The sequence below is a fragment of the Castanea sativa genome, chromosome 6 (assembly GCF_040712315.1).
Source record: "Castanea sativa cultivar Marrone di Chiusa Pesio chromosome 6, ASM4071231v1".
NCBI lineage: Eukaryota > Viridiplantae > Streptophyta > Magnoliopsida > Fagales > Fagaceae > Castanea > Castanea sativa.
This window is the reverse complement of record NC_134018.1, coordinates 11,324,033-11,348,971: the sequence shown is the minus strand read 5'-3', so window position 1 is coordinate 11,348,971 and position 24,939 is coordinate 11,324,033. Positions and strand designations below refer to the sequence as shown.

General features: G+C 35.6%; 1 protein-coding gene and 1 pseudogene across 1 annotated transcript; both read right to left on the bottom strand.

Annotated features, from left to right (window-relative positions):
- Positions 1-12,085: 12,085 nt before the first annotated feature.
- On the bottom strand, positions 12,086-17,311 carry LOC142639438 (fatty acid desaturase 4, chloroplastic-like; annotated as a pseudogene).
- Positions 17,312-23,489: 6,178 nt separating this feature from the next.
- On the bottom strand, positions 23,490-24,614 carry LOC142641714 (fatty acid desaturase 4, chloroplastic-like). Its single transcript, XM_075816190.1, has one exon. The coding sequence runs from the start codon at positions 24,491-24,493 to the stop codon at positions 23,864-23,866; it is 630 nt and encodes a 209-aa protein (XP_075672305.1). The 5' UTR covers positions 24,494-24,614; the 3' UTR covers positions 23,490-23,863.
- Positions 24,615-24,939: the final 325 nt, after the last annotated feature.

Here is a 24,939-nt window from a genome sequence, read left to right as displayed (position 1 = left end):
ATTGCAAGCGTCCTAGCCACACTATTGAGACTTGTTACCGTCGCAACAAATCCACTACTGCAGTTGCAAATATTGAGTCTACTCCGCCAATGCCTCCCATTTCAGTTGAGTCCCAGTCTTTTGGATCCACTATCAACCTCTCACCCATTGAACTACATGAGATCATAGCTCAGGCTGTTCGTATGGCTGGTAATGCATCTCTTTCCACTGCTCTCTCAGTTTTACCTAGTAAGTCTCAAACTTGGCTTTTTGATTCTGCCTGTTGCAATCACATGACACCTCACTTGTCCTTATCCTCCAAACTTGACCCTGCTCCACATTCCCTAAATATTCACATAGCTGATGGTTCCACCATGCATGGGAATAGTCTAGGTTTTGTTTCAACCTCCAACCTCTCTGTTCCTAGGGTCTACCATATTCCTGACCTATCCTATAATTTGTGTTCTGTGGGACAATTAGCTAAACTAGGTTATCGCCTTATTTTTTACTATTCTGGGTGTACTGTGCAGGATTTGAGGACGGGGCAAGAGCTTGGGACCGGCCCTAGAGTTGGGCGTATGTTTCCCGTGGACAATCTTCATCTTCCACCTGTTGCTTCGGTGTCTGTTGCTGCTGCTGCCGCTGCGGTGTCTTCCTTACCCTCTCTCTCACTTTGGCACTCTCATCTTGGTCATGCACCCTCTTCTCGGGTACAATAGTTAGCTTCTAAGGGTCTGTTAGGTTCTGTGTCCAAAGACAATTTTGATTGTACTTCATGCTAGTTAGGAAAACAGCCAGCTTTACCTTTTAATAATAGTGATTCTATTTCTAATAGTATTTTTGAGTTAATTCATTTGGATGTTTGGGGACCTTCTCCTGTTGCTAGTATTGGTGGATCTCGATATTTTGTTGTTTTTATCGATGATTTTTCTCGTTACAGTTGGATATTTCCTATGAAATCTCATTCTAAAATTTTGCCAATATACAGTAACTTTGCAAAAATGGTTGAAACCCAATTCTCTAAAAGAATCAAAATTTTTCGCTCTGATAATGCTCTTGAATATACTCAATATGCTTTTCAAGCTCTGTTACACTCCTATGGCACTGTACATCATCTAATCTGTCCAGGTACCTCTCAGCAAAATGGTCGAGCTGAACGAAAACTTCGTCATATTCTTGACACTGTTCGTGCTCTTTTTCTTTCTGCCAAGGTTCCTCCCCCATTCTAGGGTGAAGCTGCTCTTCATGCTGTTCACACTATTAACTGCATTCCAAGCACTGTCATCCATAATCAAACTCCGTATGAGCGCCTCTTTGGGTCACCCCTGACTATCATCACCTTCGCTCCTTTGGATCTGCTTGTTTTGTTCTTCTTCAGCCTCATGAGCACAACAAACTTGAGCCTCGATCTAGACTTTGCTGTTTCCTTGGTTATGGCAAAACACAAAAGGGGTATCGATGTTATGATCCCGTCTCTCATTGTCTTTGTGTTTCTCGTAATGTTGTCTTCTGGGAACACCGCTTGTTTGTTGCACTCTCTCATTTTCGTTCTTCCCTCACTACCTCATCTGTACTTGATGTCTTTCTAGAGGAGTCTCATGTTCCTTCTCCAAATCCTCTTGATCCTCTTTTGGACTTCTCTATTCAACCTCCAGATCCTTTTGATGCCTATTCTGGACAGATCAAAGATGAACAGATTGATGACGAGCTACCCCACCTTGTGCCTGGGTCCCCCGCTCCTGCTCCGCCTGAAGATCCTCCACAAGACCTCTCACCTCCACCAGACATTCCACCTCACTCAACCTGGGTAAGATCCATTCCTACACATTTACTTGATTATCATTGTTACACTGCACTTGCTACACTCCACGAGCCTTAAACCTATCGTGAGGCCTCCACTGACCCTTTATAGCAGATTGTAATGAAAGAGGAACTTGATGTATTAACCAAAAACCATACTTGGGACCTGGTTACTCTCCCTCCTGGACAGTCTGTGGTTGGTTGTAAGTGGATCTACAAGATTAAGACTCGCTCAGATGGGTCCATTGAGCGCTATAAGGCTCGTCTTGTTGCAAAAGGCTTTACACAGGAGTATGAGATTGATTATGAAGAGACCTTTGCTCCAGTTGCTCACATCTCATCTGTTCGTGCCCTCCTGGCTGTTGCTGCTGCTAGAAAATGGGATTTTTTTCAGATGGATGTTAAAAATGCATTCCTTAATGGGGATTTGAGTGAAGAAGTTTACATGCAATCTCCTCCAGGTCTCTCCATTGAATCAAACAAGGTTTGTTGCCTTCGATGTGCATTGTATGGTCTTAAACAAGCTCCTCGAGCCTGGTTTGCAAAATTTAGCTATACTATCTTTCGCTTAGGTTACACTGCCAGTCCTTATGATGCTGCCTTATTTCTTCGTCGTACTGATAAAAGCACCATTTTACTTCTCTTCTATGTGGATGATATGATCATAACTGATGATGACCTTAGGGGTATACAAGAACTCAAGGACTTTCTTAGTCAGCAGTTTGAGATGAAAGATCTTGGACACCTTAGCTATTTCTTGGGTCTTGAAATCACTCGTCCCTCAGATGGTCTTTATATTACTCAAGCCAAGTATGCCTCTGATCTTTTGTCTTGTGCTGGACTCACTGACAGCAAGACTGTTAACACCCCAGTTGAGCTTAATGCGCATCTGACTCCCTCGGGGGGGGGGGGGGGGAAACCATTGTCTAATCCTTCTCTTTACAAACGATTGGTTGGCAGCCTAGTCTATCTCACAGTCACTCGTCCAGACATTTCCTATGCTGTTCATCAGGTCAGCCAGTATTTGTTTGCTCCACGATCGACTCACTATGCTGCTGTTTAGCGCATTCTTCGATGCTTGAAGGGCACTTTCTTCCATGGCCTTTTCTACTCAGCTCAGTCTCCTTTTGTACTCCGTGCATTCTCTGATGCTGATTGGGCAGGAGATCCCACTGATCATAGGTCCACCACTGGCTATTGTTTTCTCCTTGGCTCTTCCTTGATTTCTTGGCGAAGTAAGAAATAAACCTTTGTGGCCCGCTCCAGTACTGAAGCAGAATATCGTGCTCTTGCTGATACCACATCTGAGCTCCTTTGGTTACGATGGCTTCTTAAGGACTTAAGTGTGTTTACATCCTCTGCTACTCCTCTTTACTGTGATAATCAGAGTGCCATTCACATTGCTCACAATGATGTCTTCAATGAATGGACTAAACATATCGAGATTGATTGTCATTTCATCCGTTATCATCTTGTTCATGGTGCTTTCAAGCTCTTCTCAGTCTCCTCCAAAGATCAACTTGCAGACATCTTCACCAAGTCCCATCCTAAGGGATGCCTTCGTGATTTAGTTGACAACCTCAAGCTGGTCTCTCATCCACCTTGAGGTTGAGGGGGCCTGTTAACGTATGTATTGTGGGCTTGGCCCAATTAGGTTACTTACTTGTATAGCACACATTGTAATACTTGTATCGCACTCATATTTGCTTGTACATCACTCATATGCCTCATATATAAAGGCATTCATGTATATTATTTTAAGTGAGAAATACAATACTATTGAATTCAGTATTTCTAACAACTCTATATTCCACCGATTATATTAAGCCACATGCACATTATTTATTAAACATAAACTAATAACTTAAACAGAGTCAATCTCCTATTCTTCTCTACATCCCAACTCACGTTCCAAACCCATAAGAAAAGAAAATTTTATTTACCTAGCCATAACCCAATCGATTCCACCACCTTGGCCACTTAGAGAAGATGACAAGTTGACAAAGGTGGATCTTGCTTGTCAGCCACCAACTTTTATTTCGGTACACTTAAAGAAGAGAAAATCACAGGACCACCACCCATGGTGATGCATAAAAATAATCCTAGCCCCTATAGCTATTCTAACACCCAAACTCACAGGGATCCTAGCCCGCACCACCAGTTCAATTTTCTCTTTTATACATCAAAATAATAGATAGAAAGCAAAGGAGCCCACAAAACCCTAACCTCCATATTTGTACAATGAATTTGGTTTTTGTGTGAGGAACAATCTCATATGAGTTTGTGAGAAAGAATAAAAAATCAAAGTATTGGCTTGATCTTGATCATGAAGGCTTGCAAAATTTGTTCTTTGCTGTTGAGATTCACCGTGGTCGTCTTCTCTATGTAGTCACGTTGGTGGAATCTTGTTGTAGCTGGGTATTTTAATGGTGGTTGAGTGGTTTTGTGATTTTTTTTTTCTTTCTTTTTTGTAACGTGAGTTGGGAAGGAGATTGACTCCGTTTAAGTCATCACTTTGTGTTTAATAAGTAATGTCCACGTGGCTTGATATGTTTGGTGTGACATAGAGTGGAGCATATAAGTTGGAACAGAAGATTTGGACTCATCTTATAGTATATATTGCAAGTACAAAATTTGATAACAAACTTAATTGTAGCCCAACTTAGTTGTAGCTTTAGGCTATACTCTCACTAAAAAATTAACATGACTACATATTTTTAAAATTTAATCGTTAAATTGCATATTCTTTTTATATTTTTAACACAAATGTCAAATTTTATGCCAATCGGATGTAAATTACCATTCAATCTATAAACTTGTTTTTTATGCATAATTTTAGATAACAAAAACTTAAAATTTTAATATTTGATTGATGACATAGTTATTGATCTTTGATATTTTTAAAATATAAAGGATATAAGAAGAAAATGTAATCCAATGGTGAATTTGTCATAATTTACATTCAATAAAAAAATAATATTAAATGAAATTGTAACCTTAGTTTACATCCTTAGTCCATATTAAAAAGGTTATTGACTATCTTTCTCTATTTCAATAATGACCCATATGCATTGTGCAATAAATCATAAATGTTTGTTAGTAAAGATGTTTGCTCTACAATAAATAAATAAAAAGTCTAGTGAATCAAATTGGTGGTCCAAAATTACAATTTGAATAAAAATTTCACTTGCATTTCTTCAACTATTTTAAGTGTAGCAATTCATGATTGTTTTGTTTGTTACAATAATAAGAGAAACTGTTTTAAGTTAGAGACGAATCTAGGTAGCCCAACGGGGCCTAGAGCTCTTAACTACAAATTACGGTTGACAATAGAGTGGCTTTTATTCAAGGATCTACGTTGACTCAAAATCTAAAAAACCACAGGAAATCCTGCAACCATTGTTTACCAAATGAAAAAATTGGAAGAATCAAGACTTCAAAGTGAAGAACAAACTGTATTTTCTTTATGGGGAATTCATGGGTATGCTAATATTTGTCTATTGTAGTGTTTTAATATTGTTAACAACCATTTTATTTTTGATAAACTGCATCTATTCATTAAACAAATAAATATATTGCTGGGTTGGCTTCTATTTTGAACATCTCTTCTGGTTCTTTTGACAACCTTCTTGTAGGCATTGTCATTCAAGTCCTCTGCACTTTCATTCCAATTGCATTTCTGTTTTTGATACCCAAAGAAGCTACAGGGATATCAGCATAGATTGTGATTGATTCTTCAAGGCAAAATAGGACTGCCATCATCTGAGACTGTAAGTGATCGGATTTTTTCACAACTGCAGTTATTCAATAGTGGTAAAGATTTACAGATTAGCACAGTTAAAAGCTTAAGTTTCACCTTCTCTTTTTATACAATTCTCTATTCGGAGCATGGCTCTGATAATACTGATATGCATAAAACTGTAGAAAAGTTTTGGTCAGAAATTGAATATGAAATACAGAAAAATCAGTTGTTTGACTTTTTTATTCAGTACCATTTTTTTTGCTGGATTTTTATTTATGACTTAGAAGGAAGCTTTTATTGCGTTAACTCAGATATTATTATTAATCCACATCACAATGCCAATTGTTGGGTCAGTCAGAGGAAGTACAACATGGTATTTGCATTCATTTGTGGAACTAAACTCCCTACTTAGCAGGTTTGGTAAAGCATATAAGACTTTGCTTTTGCCAGTATCTCTTTGATAGCATGTCTTAGATCAAGCATCTAACTTCTATACAAAACTTGAACATTGAAACATCAAAGATCAAAAGTTATAAAGAAAATCTAAAATAGATACAAATAACCTTCATAAAATTCCAAGGTCAAGTGCTTGGGGAAGAAACATCCAAGATCTCGTCATGGTCAAGAAGCAATACATAAAAAATCTAACTTCAATACAAACCTTAACTTTGAAAAATCAATTTCAAAAGCTAAAATGAAATCTAAAGAACATATATGTTAGAGATATATTAGCCCATTAGTATAAGCTCAAACCTAATTTACTTTGTGTGCAAGCCAAGTCTTCTACTTGTACTAGAAGTCTATTAGTCTAGGGTTTAGTCTGCTATATATACACATGTTATGAGTCATTGTAAAACAGAATTTGTATTACACTATAATATATTATTGATGTAGCCTTTAGGGCTTCCTTCGTGGATATAGGCCATTAGGCTGAACCACGTAACCCTCGTGTGTTATTGTGTTTTATATTTTATGCTTTCGTTTCCGCATCCATGCTAGCATATTTAACATGGTGTATCAATGCTAATATTTAACAATATAGATAGCCTTCATGAGAGCCCAAGGTCACAAAGTGCTTGAGATTGGTGATGTAGGAAGAAAAGGAAGAAGCAGCCAACATCTTATCATGATCAAGCGATCACTACAACAAAAATCTAAAAATTTATACAGAATCTGTGTAAATTTTTAAAAATAAAGCTAAATTAAAGATCACAATTAGCAAATAAATTGTTATAGAAACACTTGTAAAATAGCAAAGTAATTTTAACTTGGACTTCCACTTTGCAAGTAGTAGCTAATGTCATGCATCTATTATTTTAACACTGATTAGATAATTATTGACATATATGTAAGAATTAAAAGAAGCACTTGAACAAAGAGGGTGATGGACGTCTTATATGGACCTTACGGTGCCATGGTGGATTCTAAATGAAAAAGTACGACTTCTTGGCAACATCGATCTGAAATAGTAGAATTGGTATGCTCAAGAGAGAGGATTATATGACAAACTAAATGAATGAAGAAAAAGTCAATTGACAATGTATCCAAAATCGTAACTACAACTACACCCAAAACCAAAACTGAAAGCTAACAGTATTTTATGTTTCTCAAAAAGAAAAAGAAAAAAAAAAAAAAAAATCTTCGGATGCTATTAATGTAGCAATTCAAGCTTTCCTACACCAAAAGATTCATAACCATTGAAACCAAAAATTTCATGTTCAAACTTTCATCCATCTACCTATTATACCCCGAAAAATGTTGAAATTTACTTCAATAAAAAATTCTGTGGTTTCCATAACATAAGGTATTCATTTTCAGAACATATAATTAATAGATTATCTACAAAGAAAAGGTGTAAAAATTACCCCATGCAAATCAAAAGTACATATTGTTTAAAGAGCAAATTTGGGATAATGCATTGAGTGGAATCCTATAAAGAAAGATTCCTCTAATAACCTCATTGATTCCAAGGCTCCAAGCTAGCTAATACATATTGCAGGTAACTTGAGGCAATAGAAACTAAATCAATGATAAACATTAATTTAGCAAAGAAAGTTCAAAGTAGTATTAAATTCAACCTATATAAAATCCAAAGAGGAAAAAAAAAAAAAACCAAAAAGAAAATCTCGAACTCCAAGTAAAAAAAGAAAAAGAAAAAAGTATATATATATATATATATATATATATATATATATATATATAAAATGTCACGTTCAGTTATTGTAAACATCCCTATGGAATGGAAGTGCTATTTTCTTAGGCAAATTACAATTTACTTACCTGTGGTTTGGTCAAAATTTAAGTTGCCTACCTGTGGTTTAAAATTTGACACTTTACCCACCTGAGGTTAGCTCAATTAGATTTCTATAACCCACATCTGTTAAAAACCAAGCTAAATATGTAATTTTGCTCCACTTTTATGTCTCTCTTTTCCAAAAACACAATAAACATAAAAATACAAGATTAAATTAAGATAAAACACTATCTATCGGAACACTTTCATCATGGAATTTCAAACCACAGGTAGGTAATTTAAATTTTGGTCAAACCTCAAGTAGGTAAAGTGTCAAATTTTAAATCATAGGTAGGCAACTTAAATTTCAGCTAAACCACAAGTGGATAAGTTGTAATTTGTGCTATTTTCTTTATATATCATTCATTTCCTTTCACTTTTTATTATCTATCACGACACTTATTAAAGTGCTCTTTTTAACCAAAATTAACTTGGAACATAGGTTGTTTGTTTGTACGAAACAATCCCCATTATCTTTTAGACTTTTTTCTTTCTTCCCAAAATATATTATCCCCCCCCCCCCCCCAAAAAAAACCCAAAAAAATTTGTCATTACAAAACACTCTGCAATTTGTTCAAGTTGATTGATTTAATATGTTTCTCACTATATTACTTTTCAATTTTACATTACAAAACACAGCACCATGTGCGTGTTTGTTTATATTTATTTTTAGTTTGATTTGTATTTAAAATGTGTCACAGAATAAGAAAATTGAATTTCAACTGTCATTAAAGACACGAGTCTTCTAATCATTTATCTAATAACAGTGTCACGAGTCTTTTATTATTTATTTGTTTTCTTTTTATTTTATTTATGATATCATAATATTTTAAATTTATAACGTCCACTTCTTGATGATTATTCTTTATTTTTTTGTGTTTGATTTTCTTTTGAATGATATATCATATTATTATATTTTTTATTTTTTCCTTACATGTCATACTTTTTGTGTGTGTGTGTGTGTGGAATCAATATCATACGTATAGTAAAGAAGGAGGGGGACACACTTATTGTTCTTATCTCCTATTTTATAATGAGCCTTTTTTAGGGGGAGGTTGGAGCAATTGCCCCTCTTTGCTCCGCCTCTATAATTGAACTTGGGGGGCCATTACATGCCCAACTTCCCAAGTCCCTCACAAATAAACTAAATCTTAATCGGAAACTAAGTGGACCCAAAATGGCAAAAAGAGTGTGGATTTGGCTTAGTATATCCACATGTTCAACTTGATTGTTAGTGACCTATTGCAAATCGATATGAAGTTGAATAATGAAGATAAAGTGTTGATGCTTATGACTTCACTTTCGACTTCCTACAAACACTTGGTTACAACACTCCTTTGAGAAAACGAGATTCTGGAAATTGAAGAGATCAAAAGAATCTTGTTGAATCACTACCAATGGAACAAAATACAGAAAAATCAGTTTCCTGACTTTTTTTTATTAACTTTTATTTTTGGGTAAGATTTTTATGATGTAGAATTTAGAAGAATGCTTTTTTGTGTGTTAACTCTAAAATATTATTAATCCACACTACAATGCCAATTGTTGGGTTAGTTGGAGAAAGTTCAACATGGTATTTGCATTCATTTGAGAAACTAAACTCACTCCTGGGTGAATATATTGTCCTTACATCAAAAGGTTCAGTAACATGGTCTGTATGTAACATAAATACTCTATAAAAGTAATCATATCCTTGATCATGTAATTGATTTATATTAGTTTTTTTGTTGTTGAGAATATGGTAATTGGAGTATTTTTATTTATTTGTAAAACTTCTATTAAAATTTTCAATTTGCAAATTTAATTTAAACAATTGGTATCAAATAAATATAATATTGTGGGTTCCAGTTAGCTCAACTAGTAAAGTCTCTGATGGTTGTATAAGAGATCTGGGGTTCAATCCCCGCCTACACCAAAAACTGATTGGTGTCTTGGTTTGATGATAAATATCATGATTTTAAAAACCGGACCGGACTGGCCAGTCCAACCAGTTCAACCGGGAACTGGCCACTAATGCAGTTCGATTATGATTAAAACTGGAAAATCACTAAAAACTGAAAATAGTAAAAAATCGGCCGGTTTAACCGTAAAACTGGAAACCAGTATAGTTGAATCAGTTATTGGCCGGTTGTGTTGAGATTGAAAAGTACACCATTTTTGACCTTTTTCCCAACCTAAAACTACTATGTTTTGGGGAAACCTAACCCTAAAAACTCATATCCTCTCTTCTTCTTTCCCTCACAACCCTCTCTCACACTCTCAGCCTCTGTTTCCTCTAAATTTTTTTTTTCTCTCACTCTTTCTTGACTTCTCTGTTCGGCTTTGGAATTTGGTGGTCACCTTTTTCCCTCACACGCCTTAGCCTCAGCCTCCTTTTTCTCTCGGCCTTGCCATATTTTGAGCAAATGAACACTTAATCTTTTCTCATCTTCAGTTCTTGTAAAAGAAACAAAATTTGGGGAAGAAGCAACACTAATTTGTTGTAAAAGAAATGATATTTTGGGAACATGCTAGCTGTGGAGTGAGGTTGAACCTTGCTTGGCAGAGAGAGAGGTAGAGGAAGATGTGTAAAATGAGGAGAAGAAATGATGAGTGATGAAGAATTAGATTCAGATTTTGTGTAGAAGTAAATACTGATTCATGGGAAAAGGAGAAGAAAGTGGGGGTAGGTGAATTAAATTTAATGCAAGCAAATTTGAATTGATGATCATGTACTACTTCACTGAATGGGAAAAAGGAGAAGAAAGTGGGGTAGGTGGAGAAAATTTAGAGAGATGCTACGTCCATAACATTTTTATAATATTTTCACAATAAATCATAATGGTTAGTTGTTATTCGTTCAAATTTGAATCTAACATTAAGATTACTTTTTTGCCCCAACAATAACAACCAGTAACAACTTGCCACTTAGGATTTGTTGTAAAAATGTTGTGAAAATATTGTGAACATATCATTTCTTGAAAATTTAATGCCAATGGAGGTAGGTGGAATAGTAGGGGAGTTATTTAGTTATTTATTTTTTATTATAAGTTTGTTTTTAATGATTTTGATTAAATTTTTATGATACAAAATTTTAAAGTAAATAGTATTAGTTACTATAAAATTATTATATAAGTTATTTAATTTATTTAATTAAAAAATTATTAATTATGACATCACCGGTTCGACCATCGGTTCGAGAAGAAAGTGGGGTAGGTGGAGAAAATTTAGAGAGATGCTACGTCCATAACATTTTTATAATATTTTCACAATAAATCATAATGGTTAGTTGTTATTCGTTCAAATTTGAATCTAACATTAAGATTACTTTTTTGCCCCAACAATAACAACCAGTAACAACTTGCCACTTAGGATTTGTTGTAAAAATGTTGTGAAAATATTGTGAACATATCATTTCTTGAAAATTTAATGCCAATGGAGGTAGGTGGAATAGTAGGGGAGTTATTTAGTTATTTATTTTTTATTATAAGTTTGTTTTTAATGATTTTGATTAAATTTTTATGATACAAAATTTTAAAGTAAATAGTATTAGTTACTATAAAATTATTATATAAGTTATTTAATTTATTTAATTAAAAAATTATTAATTATGACATCACCGGTTCGACCATCGGTTCGACCCTGATCAGACTAGAAAACTAGTAATCAGTCCCTTTTACGGTTCTTTGTTTGTACCAGTTTTTAAAACCATGATAAAGAGCTATCATTAAGAGTGGATGCCATAGGTTGAAACTCTCTCAAAAAATAAATATAATTTTTGAGGTAATCATTATCTCTCTTGGCAATATTGGACTTTAGGTATTTTTGTATTGATCATTGAATTTTTTTTAGTAATGAATTTGTTTGGAAAATAATTAATTTTGATTTTAATTTTGACAGAGAAAGAGATCAGGGATGAGTTTATTCACCTTCCATGTGTTTACGAGAATAAAATTTTTTTTAACACTATTAATAAAATACTGCAAACAAAGTAAAATGTATTAACAAATTGCACGACATTTATAAAATAGGACAATTAAAAAAAAACTTTTATTCATTAAATTTTTCATACAATAAGAAAAAAATACATTCAATTGGCCAATAGTGAAGAACTTAAATTTTTTGGCCTTAATTTTTTATTACTATTTTTTGGTTGTACTATAAGACAATTAAATATAATATACTATTGTTTAGGGTCTCCTTTTACTTGGGGGCCTAAGTTCGTTATCTAAATGACATAAGGGTTATCTAAAAAAAAAAATGACATAAGGGTTGAGCCACGGCAGTTGGCCCTAAGTCTCAGTCTCTTCAGTCCAGTTAGAACCAGACTCACTCTAGGACCTAGGTCTCACCCCTAGTTTACAGAACACCATCATCTCCAATGCCTTAAGAATCTGCTGTTTATCCAAAAGTTCATTCCAAATCCCACTCACTATGCAATAATTATTGTTATAAGGTGGTATATGATGGCCAGCATGTTCCGAACGTGACACAAGCAATCCCATATCTTGCAATGCAATTACCAGTGGTGGAAGCTGGCTCCTAGTTCTGTGAGCCCAAGCATGATTGCTGGCTAAACAAAAGGCAACCTGACTGCACAACAACAAAGGCATAATATATTATTGGATAAAAAACAACAAGGTCCATTGGTAGCACTGTGAAAGTCACGGCATGAGCAAGGGCGTGTAAGTTGTTTGCAAATTGTCTCTGAGCGATTGCCCATGGCTGCTCATGGTGACCTTGAAATGCATCTATTTGGTCTCCAAAGATTAGAGTTGAGGTACTACCATAATTGTTAATGTTAGAAATACTAAATTCAATAATATTGTATTTCTTAACTAAAGAATATACATGTGTGCCTTTATATAGGAGGTATAGGAGTGCAGTACAAGTAAAGGTGTAGTACAAGAATGTGTGCTATTCAAGTAACAGCCCCCCTCAAACTCAAGGTGGATGTGAGACCAACTTGAGGTTGTCAACCAAAGTACGAAGACGCCCTTTAGGATGTGACTTAGTGAAGATATCTGCAAGTTGATCTGTAGAGGAGACTGAGATTAGCTTGAGAGCACCACGGACAAGATGATAACGGATAAAATGACAATTGATCTCGATGTGTTTAGTCCGTTCATGGAAGACATCATTGTGAGTAATATGAATGACACTCTTGTTGTCACAATAAAGAGGAGTAGTAAAGGATGTAGGCACATTTAAGTCTTTGAAAAGCCATCATAGCCAAAGGAGCTCAGATGTGGTATCAGCAAGGGCACGATATTCTGCTTCAAAACTGGAGCAGGCCATATGAGGTTGTTTCTTGCTTCGCCCAGAAATCAGAGAAGAACCAAGAAGAAAGCAATAACCAGTGGTGGACCTGCGATCAGTGGGATCTCCTGCTCAATCAGTATCTGAAAATGCGCGGAGAATAAGAGAAGATTGAGTAGAGTAGAAAATACCATGGAAGAGAGTGTCCTTTAGGTACCAAAGAATGCACAGAACAGCAACATAGTGAGTCGATCATGGAGCAGATAGATACTGACTCACTTGGTGAACAACATAGGAAATGTCTAGACGAGTAACAGTAAGATAAATTAGGCTGCCAACTAAGCGTCTATAAAGAGAAGGATTAGACAATGGTTTCCTCCCTGAGGGAGTCAGATTCACATTAAGATCAACTGGAGTGTTAACATTCTTGCTATCAGTGAGTCCAACACAAGAGTTTAGAGGCATACTTGGCTTGAGTAATGTAAAATCCATTTGTAGAATGAGTGAGTTCAAGACCCAAGAAGTAACTGAGATGTTTAAGATCTTTCATCTTAAACTGCTGACTGAGAAAATCCTTGAGTTCTTGAATGCCACTGAGGTCATAACCAGTTATGATCATATCATTCACATACAAGAGAAGTAAAATAGTGCCTTTGTCAGTGAGACGAAAAAATAAAGCAGAATCATAATGACTGACCATGTAATCCAAGCGAGAGACAGTAAAGCTGAATTTGACAAACCAAGCTTGTGGAGCTTGTTTAAGGCTATAAAGTGCACGTGGAAGGTGACAAATTTTATTTGATTCAACAGAGAGACCAGGAGAAGGTTGCATATAAACTTCTTCACTTAAATCCCCACTAAGGAATGCATTTTTGACATTCATCTGGAAAAACTCCCATTTACTACTAGTAGTAGCAGCAACAACAACAGTTAAGAAGGCATGAATAGATGAGATACGAGCAACCGGAGCAAAGGTCTCTTCATAATAAATCCCATACTCCTATGTAAAAATTTTTGCAACAAGATGAGCTTTGTAGCGCTTAATGGACCCATCAGAGCGAGTCTTAATTCTGTAGACCCACTTACAACCAACCACAGATTTCCTAGGAGGGAGAGTGATCAAGTTTCAAGTATGGTTTTTAGATAATGCATCAAGTTCCTCTTTCATTGCAATCTGCCATAAAAGGTTAGTGGAAGCCTCACGATAGGTGTGGGGCTCGTGCAATGTAGTAAGGGCAGTGTAATAATGATAGTCAAGTAAATGTGCAGGAATAGATCTTACCCGAGTTGAGTGACGAGGTGGAATGTCTTGTGCAAGATCTTCAGGCAAAGCAGGAGCAGGGGATCCAAGCTTAGGTTTGGGTAGCTCATCTTTGACCTATTTATTTTTTCCACCTGTTCATTAAAGGGGGAACTAGGAAAGGGATCAAGGATATCTGGTGGTTGGACAGAGGAGTCTACACGAAAATCAGGAGCAATTACAGGAGGGTTAAGAGCAACTACAGAAGAAATATATGCTTCATCTGGAAATAGATTTAAGACGGAGGAGGAAGATAGAGAAGCATGGAAGTGAGAGAGCTTGACAAAGAGGTGATGTTCCCAAAAGACGACATTGCGGGAGATACGAAGATGATGAGAAACAGGATTATAACATCGATACCCCTTTTGAGTTTCGTCATAGCCAAGAAAACAACAAAGCCTTGACCTAGGCTCAAGTTTGTTATGCTTATGTGGCTGAAGAAGAATGCAACAAGCAGAACCGAATGAGAGAAGGTGGTGATAGTCTGGAAGTGACCAAAAAAGGAGCTCATATGGAGTTTGATTTTGGATGACAGGATTGGGAATGCGATTAATAGAATGAATAGCATGAAGAGCAGCTTCGCCCCAAAAAGGAGCAGGAACTTTGGCAGAGAGAAGGAGAGCACGAATATTGTTAAGAATATGACAAAGTTTTCGTTTGGCTCTACCATTTTGTTGAGAGGTACCTGAACAAGTTAGTTGATGAACAGTGCTATAGGAATGCAAAACAGCTTGGAAAGCATATTAAGTGTACTCAAGAGCATTATCAGATCGAAATTTTTTGATATGTTTGGAAAATTGAGTTTTAACCATTTTTGCAAATTTAGGATATACTTGCAATAATTCAGAACGATGTTTCATACTAAAAATCCAGCTATAGCGAGAGTAATCATTAACAAAGACAACAAAATATCGAGATCCACTAATACTAGAGACAGAGGAAGGCCCTCAAACATCAGAATGAATAAGGTCAAAGATATCAGTGGATATTGATTCACTAGTACTGAAAGACAAAGATGGTTGTTTTCCTAACTGACATGAAACACAATCAAAATTTTCTGTAGACACTGAATCTAACAAACTTCTAAAAGCCAATTATTGTACTCGAGAAGAAGATGTGTGACCAAGTCGAGCATTCCTAAGTGCAAGGGGAGGAATAGAAGAAACAGCAGTAGTTGTGGCACCAGAAACAGGAGCAACAAGTGGAAGACGAAGGTTGTCCACGGGAAACATACGCCCAACTCTAGGACCGGTCCTAAGCTCCTGTTCTGTCCTTGGATCCTGCACAATACACCTGAAATAATCAAATATAATGCGATAACCCAACTCAGCTAATTGTCCCACAGAAAACAAATTATAAGAAAGGTCAGGAACATTAAAGACCCTGGGAACTGAAAGGTTGGAGGTTGAAACAAAACCTATATTATGACCAGGCATTGTGGAACCATTTGTTATGCGAATATTAAGAGGGTGTGATGCATGTTTAAGTTCAGAAAATAAGGACAAGTGAGGTGTTATGTGATTGCAACAAGTAGAATCCATAAGCCAAGAGGAAGGAGACATACCAGATAAAGTTGAGAGAGAAGAGGAATGAGATGCATTACCAACCATACGAATGACATTAGCGATGATGTTTTTAAGGTCATCTGTGGACATGGTGAAAGTGCGACTTGAAGACTTAAACTGTGCAGAGACGGGAGCCATTGGTTGGACACTTTCAGTGTTAGCAACAACAGCAGCAGAAATTGAAATAACTGATTTGTTGCGATAATAGCAAGTATCAATATTGTGGCCAAAATGTTTGTGAAATTTGCAAAAACATTTGCTGGATTGTCGGCGACAATTATTGCAACAAGAAGAAGACCTATCCTTATTCTGCATTTAGAAAAAAAATATGCAAAAACTGATTGCAAAAATGAAATCTATGCGAAAAACTAGGAAAGGAACACTTGGACTGCACAAAAGTTAACCCCTGAAAAAGTCAACGGTCAAACTGCCTCAAAAGTCAATGATCAACCATGTGGAAGTCAACAGTCAAAGCTGAAAGAAAAAGTCAATTGCTGGATGACGCAAGCAAAGATGATGTCAGGGAATGACGTCAATGAATGATGCCAGCAATTAGGGATGACGTGGCAGAATGACGTCAGCAGGTTGGTGTTCGCGCATGACCAACAGAGGTGGCGCGTGAATGTACAACTGAGGTGGGTAGCGGTGCGTAGAGGCGAGTGGCGTGCGGGCATGTGTGGACTTCGTTGGCTACAAGACTTGCACAAGTGAGTAGATAAGCGCAAGACAATCTCAGTGGTACCTGCAGAAAATTAATCGGAGTAATTTTTGAGTCGGTGATGAGAAGAGCAGTGGTCTTTGCGGTGTGGGACTCCTCAACAGTGGCGGCTGCAGGTCCGGAACCTAAGGACGACAGTTGGGAGATGTTGGAGGTTCAGCAGCGAGAGGCTGCGGCGGCTACTATGATGGCGGAAGCAATGTTGAGAGTGAAGTAACACTAATAAAGACAAGACTATTAGGAAAAGGTTAGAGCAGTGACTCTGATACCATGTTAGAAATACTGAATTCAATAGTATTATATTTCTTAACTAAAGAATATACATGTGTACCTTTATATAGGAGACATAGGAGTGCACTACAAGTAAATGTGTAGTACAAGAATATGTGCTATACAAGTAATCTAGTTAGGCCTAAAGCCCATAACACTATACACGTTAACAGTTAATAACCTAATGGTACACTCCAGACGTAAGGTCAGCTAAAACGTAGCCAACGAAACCTGCTAAAATGGGCTCAAGCCATATGTGTGATTTGGCTCCTCCCATTATTGCCTTTGCTAGAGAGATTAGCACTTTGATGCACCCACATGCTACCCATGCAAGATGGGTCCAAGTTGATCTCAAACTTGGGTTATTGAGAATGGGATGGTTAGGAGGTGATTTATCAAATTTCATGTCAATCAGAAGTAAGTTAACATTCTATTTATAAATTTATATTTTATGCATAATTTTAAGTTACAAAAACTTAAAATTTTAATATTTGATTAATAACATAACAACTGATTTTTGATGTTTTGAAAATTTTGCAAACATGAATAATATCAAAAGAAAACATAATTCAATGGCCCCATGCCTTCTGATTAGGGGTGACAAAATTGGACACGACCCGCGAACTCGACACGACACGACACGACACGAAATTAACAGGTTATGGGTTGAGACTTAATGGGTTCGTGTCATATTCGAGTTGATACGACGAATCCGTTTGATAAACGGGTTGGGTTAGGGTTCAACCTATAGAACCCGTTTGACCCGTTTAATTAAATGAAATTTTATCAATATACCATTCAAACTATAAGTATATAAACTTATTAGTTGTTGTAGTTTATTTTCTTTGATGTATTATGACTGATTATTTATGATATTGAGATATGATTTAGTTTTGAATGATTATTTGTAATATAATTACTCATTAGTTTTGAATTTTATATTTAAAATATTTATTTGCTTGTTTTTTCATAAATGTTTTTCTTCATTTTGATAAAATTAGATAAACAGGTTGACACGACTGACTCGTTTAATAAATGGGTCGTGTTAGGGTTGAGGAATCTTGACCCGTTTAATAAACATGTCGGGTTAGTGTTGACCTATATAGTGGGATACGTATGAGTTGACACGACACGAACTCGACACGCGAACACGAATTGCCACCCCTACTTCTAATATTACCAAATAAAATAAAATTAGTACATATAATATTAAAAAATTCAACTTGGGCCCAAGAAAAATTAGAGTTTAGCCCTTTCGCTTCCAAAAGCTTGGCACCCCTTCACAAAATTAAATCAATGAAAAACACTAATTTAGCGAAGAAAGTTCAAAGTAGTATTCAATTCAACCTATATAAAATCCTAAGAGGAAAAAAAAAAAAAACAAAAAGAAAATCCTGAACTTCAAGTAAAATAAAATAAAATATATATAAAACGACACATTCAGTTATTGTTGACAGCCATATGGAATGGAATTGCTATTTTCCTTATATATCATTTCATTCCATTTTACTTTTTATTATCTATCACTGCACTTATTTAAGTGCTCAAAATTAACTTGGAACATAGGTTGTTTGTTTGTACGAAACAATCCACATTATCTTTTAGACTTTTCTTTTAATTTTTTCTTCCCAAGATATATTATTTTTTCCCTCCAACATAGGTTGTTTGTTTGTACGAAATACTGCTGCTTCTTTAAATTTTGTCCAAAACATTCTGCAATTTGTTCAAGTTGACTGATTTAATATATTTCTCACAGGGTTGGACCCAGATGGGAGCCCAAGGGGGCTTGGGCCCCGGCCCAATTTTATTTTATTACACACACACACACACACACACACACATATATATATATATATATATATATATATATATATATATATATATATATTACATTTTATAGTTGAGCTTCTTTCCAAAACTTTAGGTCTCCCTCCTCCCCAATTAGTCTAGCTAGCTTAACCTAACTAATAACTATCCAACTCAAAAATTTAACAAAAACAACAAAAACATTCACAATAGTGATTGTATTTTAGGAAAAAAAAAAATTATTGTAGCAAGTTGTTAAAAATAAAATACAATATTTTATTAAGATTGACTCCCCTCCTTTAATTAAAAAGCTCAAATTATATCTCTTCCTTTATTATTTTAATGAGTTGTTTATATTATTTTAAATGAGGTGGTAAAAAAATAGAATATTTGATGTTAGGTGTATTGTAAAGTGAGACGGTAAAATAGATAAAATATATTTTTCAAGTACTAAAAGCTAAATTTTTTAACACTACTACTATGAATGCTCTAACTTAAAAAAAAAAAAAAAAAAATCCTAGCCAGCCTACTCTTAAAAAAAAACATTATATAGTGTTTGTTTGTTTGTTTTTATTTTTTTTTATTTTGTAGATGATTGCATCTTAATGTATTAATAAACAACAATTTTGTATATTTATAATTTATTAATACTTTATATATGCCTATTTGGAGTTTTTTCCCCCCCCTTATATTCCAGCTCCCTAGCTTGAAATCATGGGTCTGTGCCATCATTTCTCACTAAATTAATTTTCAATTTTATATTACAAAACACAAATACAAAGAAAGAAATGATGCCAGCAACCGCATCAATCAATGCAAAATTTCTCTATTTTACAAAAAAAAAAAAAACCTAATTCTATTTTACATACCATCTTTACAAAACGCCCACATCAGTTTGTCTATTCTACCATCTATTTTATTTAAATAATCATTTTTCTAAATTTTTATTTATTTATCTCAACTCTCTCTCTCTCTCTCTCTCTCTCTCTCCATTCCCCATTTGAAACTCTCTCTCTGTTCACGGTCACAAGCAACAATCCAAACATTCTGATCTCCTCCAAGCACCAACCCACAACCACAAGTTCACAAAAATGCTCTCTTTGTCTCTGTTGGTGTATCCGTGTGTGGGTGTGTTTGATTTTTGGTTGATTTTGTGGTGTGACTGTGGTTGATTTTGCGGTGTGTTTGATTTTATGGTTGATTTTGTGGTGCTAGGTCTGTGTGGATGGTGGGTCTGTGTTGATTTTGCGGTGCTGGGTTTGTTGGTGTGTCTGTGTGTATGGGTGTGTTTGTGTGTGTTAGAGGAAGAAGAAGATGATGAGGGAGAGATGCCTGAGTTGGTTTTGTAGATGGAGAAGAGAGAAAAAAAGGAGCGAAATGTGAAATTAATAAAATATTAATATGCAAAGCTACAATAACAGTGCATATATGCACGGTTACAGTGACACTTTTGTATATATGCACAATTGACAAGCACTGATGGGAGTGTTCTTTTGGTTAAAATATGTAAAATTAACAACTTTTTTGTATTTTGCACAATTTTACATTGACTGATGCAGTTGCTCTTACTTAAGAAAGATAAAAAGACCTCTAGAAGTCACATGTGCATCTTAGAGCAACCGCATCAATCATTGCTAACTTTCCGTCTATTTTGCACAAAAAAACCACTTTTTCTATTTTACACACCAATTTTTACAAAACGCCTACATTAGTCTATCTATTCTACACATTTATTCAGTAAAAGATTCATTCTTTTACAAATTTTTTATTATTTCCTCATTCACTACCTTTCTCTCTCACAGACCCAATACTACAAAAAAATATACCAAAATATTAAATGTACAAGTTACAGTAACCGTGCATATATACACAATTACTGTAGTACTTGTGCATTTATGCACAATTTTACACCCACTATTGTGGGTGTTTTTTGGTCAAAATGTGCATATCTCAACACTTTTTCTATTTTGCACTTACTAATGCAAGTGCTCTTACAAAGTAACAAATTACAATGATTTATTATTCTAGATTCTCTCTAAAATTTTATAATACCATAATTAATACGATGTTATTTATAGGTCTCACCTCTCAACCCAATGGAACCAAATGTTTCAATCAGAACAAATAGAGATCAGACTTATCAACCAAAAAAAAAAAAAAAAAAAGAAGCAGAGATGAGAATAATGAAAACACCAGTAATAATTTAGCAGAAAATACAATGTTACCTGATCTTCACCTCAATTTTCAAACATAATATGTATCATAAATTCAAGTATACACACCTATATATAAATTGCAAAAAAAGAAAAGAAAACAGATATAAAATTATAACTAAGAGCATTCACAGCAGTGGAGCTAAATAGCTATATTGCTATTTTAGCTCCACTCAAACCACAAAAACCCACCTACAGCAGTGGAGGCAAAGTTAAAAAAATTTAGCTTTGCGCTACAGTGCTCATGTATCAATACATGAGCACTGTAGCTGAAAGTTATAAAAAAAAAAAAAATTTAATTCGGGCCCGATTAAAATAATTCAAAGCCTCTGTCTCTCTCTGTCTCTCTCTGTCTCTCTCTCAGTCACTCTCATCTCTGTGCACTGAAGCTTTCATCTCTCTGAACCTCATCTCTCTCAACTCCGAAGCTCGACGTCACTGACCTACCGCCGATCAGCCTCAGACTCACGCCACCATCCGCCTCAGACCCACGCCGCCGATCCGCCATCCGCCTCAGACCCACGAGTAGAGCGATGAGATCGAAACCAAGAGAGATGATTGGCGCAAGTCTCGTCGGCCGGTACCGAATCGGACAGAGTATCGGGCATGGGTTTCGGTTTGGCTGTGTTGAATCCACTGTGTTGCCTTGCTCCGATTTCGATCGTGAAGGACCGAGCCACGCCGTTGGCAGCAAAATCGGGCGGTCTGTATCAGTTAAGGCTCGATTTGTCAGTGAAGACCATGAAACCGTGCCCCTCGGTGCAGGTATCGTCCACCGATATTGAATCGGACAGAGTATCGGGCATGGGTCTCGTCCACCGATACTAAAATCGTGCCCTTCGGTGCTGTGTTGATTTTTCTAAGTTTTTGTTTTGTTCTTCTTCACTGGTTTTGATGGGATTTGATGGCACGGTGGGGTTGTGGTTGTACAGTAATTTTTATGGGTTTGACGGTGGTTGTGGTTGGAAGTTGGTGGATGAATGAAATATTATTTTATTGTAGTGTTTATATTATTTTATTATGTTAAAAGCTAAAAATAGCTCCACTGCTGTAGAATGTGAGAAGGGAAAATAGATAAAATAACTTTGTGTGTAGCTAAAAAGTTAAAAATTTAGCTCCACTGCTGTGGATGCTCTAAGTAGACAAAACCAAAACATCAATAATTGGGTTGTATTCCCCATCATTCCTTCTCAACAACAATAAAAAAATTATTAAAAAAAAACACCGATTATACTCGATCATAACGAAAACAAAAGGGCTATAAAAAAAATCATAAAATATCGAAGATAACTATTTCAACGTTTAATAAATAAATAATTACATAAAAACACTAAAACAAAGAGTTATCCAGCAGCTTAGAAAACAAAAAAGTGTAATAATGATTTTAAACATTCCTTTGAATTTTGTTCATTTTGTATATTAAAAGAAAAAGTTAGAAGTAATAAAACTACCGAAAAGCACAGATGGCGGCATGGCAAACACATGTTTATATAGGCCTTTCAGGCCTCTTTGGTGTCTCTCTCTATATGTTGAACCAAAACAGAAACTCTTGCAGAGGGAAAAACGAAACCTTCGATAAATATTCACAGTAAGATCAAGTGAGAAGTTTTGTCAAACAAATGGTGTGCATGTTTCAAAATGGAAATGAAAAGAATGTTATTCACTATGAATTCATAAACAACTTCATACTTAATTTTTCTTACATTTTTCAAAACAACTCCAGACTCACAATGGAGGTTGTTAATATCTGTAATCTAGCTCTAGCCATAAATAAAATAAGAGTGAAGATCAAAAGTTGTTTTCACCTATGAAATTTGAATAATGTGGTGTACCATCACCACTATAGGTGGCGATTGTTCCATTTTCTTCAACAACGGAACCACTTTGAAAACAATATAATTATTGCTAGTAGCCAATAAAAAAAAAGTCATAGTAAAGCAAAGTGAGACAGTGACGGGAAGGATATGGACAAAAATGGCAGGTCAGAAAAAGAACCTCCAGTTTTCTCAGTGAGTATAAGTTGAAAACAAATTGGTATTGTGCTGCCTTTTCATAATACGGTTAAGTCTCTTGAATTTATAATTAACTCATTTACAGAGTCCAATAAAAAAAAAAAAACTCATTTACAGAGAGTTGTTTTGTACAGATACATATCAAGAGTTTTGGATAAACATAAAGAGTTTGAAATCAAAAAATAACAAAGAAGCAAATAAAGAGTCAACCTTCTCGCTTACTTATCCCTCTTTGTTCTTTCCCTCTAGAATTTTCTCTCCTCTCTATAAAATCATTTAACGCCTGTTTCATTTGACCCATCGTTCCTTGCATTGATATAAATACTTTGTAGCAAAATTAAGAAACTTTCAATCTTTTGTCTTTGATTTTTAATGGAATATGTACATTAGATTTTGTCTGCTGTTAAATATATTAGCATTGATGTGTATACCATATTGTATATGGTAGGGCATATGTCGAAGAAGAAGCATAAAATAGGAATACGAGAATAGGTTGGTTATATAATTCACCCTTGTCGGTTACGTGATTCACCTTGTTAGCTTACATTTACGGAAGAAAAGAGTTACATTTTTATTATGTAAGAGTGTAGTACAAAGTATACATAGTACATATAGGATGCCAAACTTTAAACTACTATTACAAGTAAGAGATTTGTCTTGCATACATAATAGATAAGCTTGAGAAGTTAATATGTTTAATACATCTCTAACAATTGCTATACCACAAGACAAATAAATATATTATTAATTATACTATTGCACAGACGACCTTCTCTATTTGGTAGCCTTAGTTCATTGCCTGAATAGTCGAAGGATTGAACAGCCCTTGAGACTCAGTCTCTTCGGTCCAATTAGAACTAGGCTCACTCCAGGACCTGGGTCTCATCCCTAGCTTAAAGAAAAATATCATCTCCAAGCCTTAAAAACCTATTGCTTACCCAAAAATTCATTCCAAACCCCACTCACCATGCAATAATTATTGTTATAAGGTGGCCTATGATGATTAGCATGTTTTGAACGTGACACAAGTAATCCCATATCTTGCAATGCATTTACCAGTGGTGGAAGCTGGCTCTTTGTTATGTGAGCCCAAGCATGAAATTGCAGGCTAAACATAATGCAACCCGAGCACACAGCAACAAAAGCATGAAATATCGGATCATTACTAGCAAAGACCATTGGTAGCACTGTGAATGTAACGGCACGAGCAAGGACATGTGAGAGGTTTGCAAATTCAGTCCTAGTGATTATCCATGGCCACTTATGGTGACGTTGAAATGCATCTATTTGGGAACCAAAGATTGGAGTTGAGTCACTACCATAATTGTCAATACCCCAATGGTACACTCCAGTCATAAGGTCAGCTAAAACGTAGCCAACCAAACCTGCTAAAATGGGCTTAAGCCATATGTGTGATTTGGCTGCACCCATTATTGCCTTTGCTAGAGAGATTAGCACCACGGTGCACCCACATGCTACCCATGCACAATGAGCCCACGTTGATCTCAAACTTGGGTCATTAAGAACGGGTTGGTTATTAGGAGGTGACGTGATCATTGTGGCCGGTGGTGTTGGGGAGAAGAGGGGAAGAGCACTTATAAATTATAATGTAGTGGATAGATAGATAGATAGGATGAGTGGCGTTTTGAAAGTTACGTGACAGTGTGACAAATTTGTTGAGTTAGTGGCTTGCTTTTTCGTGAAGCTCATCTTGCCGTGTATACAATATATACATATAGCAAATCAATTTTTAATTTGATTTCATTTTGGGCACCACGACAATTATTGCCTAGCTGACTTTGTTAATGGCCCTTAAAAATTTGATTGTGAGAGAGAAAGCTGCATTATTATAGAGTAGTCTATGTGAGGGATAGCATTACACTGCATAGTGTAGGCTGGGATCGTGGATGATGTGGCTTGGACTAGGATTGCTCTTCGTACAAAGGATTGCTTTTTCGTGAAACTCATCTTGCCGTGTATGCAATATATAGCAAATCAACTTC